This window comes from Halichoerus grypus, chromosome 11 (assembly GCF_964656455.1).
Source record: "Halichoerus grypus chromosome 11, mHalGry1.hap1.1, whole genome shotgun sequence".
Taxonomy (NCBI): domain Eukaryota; kingdom Metazoa; phylum Chordata; class Mammalia; order Carnivora; family Phocidae; genus Halichoerus; species Halichoerus grypus.
Window position 1 is genome coordinate 50189574 of NC_135722.1, and position 1646 is coordinate 50191219.

Sequence of the window (1646 nt, forward strand, 5' to 3'; positions counted from 1 at the left end):
ATATGTAAATTTAATAAATGCTGCTTGAGTAATGATCTCAATCTGTCCAATTTTATCCATTATTTAAGGGATGACTCAAGCCCAACTACTCTATTATATAGTGTTTTGTTTCAACTACTCAAAATATGAATTAATCCTCTGTGAATCATCATCTATCACCTGATTATTTCATCTTTCTTGTTCAATAATGTATTCTTGACTTTATTGTAAATTCTTTTTGCTCTCCCACAGTCCTCCACTAGATAGTGACCACTGTGGCACTGAAATAGGTGCCAATTCACACTTACCAGTTGATAATTTATTACTTCCATATTCAAATTTTTATCTCTTACATATGTTAAGCAACCTTCCCAAGACCTTTTCCCAGATTTGTTGAGTTTTTACACAATACACAATGGGGCTCATTAGGGGTAGCAACAACAAGAATATATCTGCAACAGGGATTACAACTAGAGGGCTTTTGTGCTTGGCAAAGTGGTGCATGGCAGCCAGGGTAATGATGGGTACATAGAAAATGAGCATAGCACAGATTGGGAGACCCCGGTCTTGAGGGCCCTGAGCCTCTCTGCCAGAGATGCAATGCTGAGTACTGTCTTCAAGATCAGCATATATGACAGAAAAATTAATGCCAAGTCCAGCATAGTACAGAGAGCAACAAAGAAGCAATAGATAACATTGGTCTTGTCAGAGCAAGCCAGCTTCATGGTATCCTGATGTAGACAGTATGAGTGAGAAAGGAGATTCTTCTGACAGTATTTTAATCTCCTTAGAGTGAAAGCAAATGGAAGCACTAAGAGAATGCTCCTGATGGCTAAAATCAATCCCATTTTAGCAACTCTGCTGCTAGTGAGGAAAGAACTGTATCTCAGGGGATTATGAATGGCAAGAAAGCGATCCAAAGACATAACTAGCAGCACTGAGGAGTCCATGACAGTGAATCCAATGGATGAAGAATTCTTGAGCAAAGCAGGTATTGGGTGAAATTCCCATGGAATTTAACAAGATGATTCTCAGCATGGTAGGAAGGGAGGAGAAGGACAGGCCCAGGTCAGAGATGACCAACAGGGCAAGGAAATAATACATGGGCTCATGAAGTGAGGGCTCTGTCTTAATGATAAAGAGAATGGTGCTGTTGCCCGTGATGGCAACCAGGTACATGAGGCAAATGATGGAATGGAGAGCCAGATGTGGGCATGTTCCAGTCCTGGCATTCCAATCAGAAGAAAAACCTGGACCTCAGAATTATTGAAAGAAGACATGAGTGGGAATAGGAGCTTTTTAGCCAGATCTGAAATCACATTTATAAAAAGCAGTCACACTTTTGGGTAAAATTCAGTGTTGTGGAGATAAGCAGCTCTTTTATATGCTATGCTGAGAAGCATATTTGGCATAATAGTAATAAAATGCAATTTTCAACATTTATCAAAAGTCCTTAAACATGTTTATATTCTCCAACATGGGAATTTCACTTATAACAATTTATCCTATGGTGGTGGTTTTCCAACACTTTTAGCCAAATATGAAATCATCATATCAAAACAGAGCTGCTTTGCTTGAATCAGTGATAGGCATTCAGAATCTTTCTCACTGTTTTCCACATGATCTTTAGTAGTTCTCTCATTGCTTTATAACAAGATCCTGACTTC

The 1646-nt window shown here is 38.9% G+C and overlaps 1 protein-coding gene across 1 annotated transcript; it reads right to left on the bottom strand.

Annotated features, from left to right (window-relative positions):
• Window positions 1-321: 321 nt before the first annotated feature.
• Window positions 322-1259, bottom strand: OR51A7 (olfactory receptor family 51 subfamily A member 7). Its single transcript, XM_036114414.2, is given in 4 exon segments — window positions 322-533; window positions 536-941; window positions 943-1167; window positions 1170-1259. Coding segments are annotated over 4 exon segments (933 nt in total).
• Window positions 1260-1646: the final 387 nt, after the last annotated feature.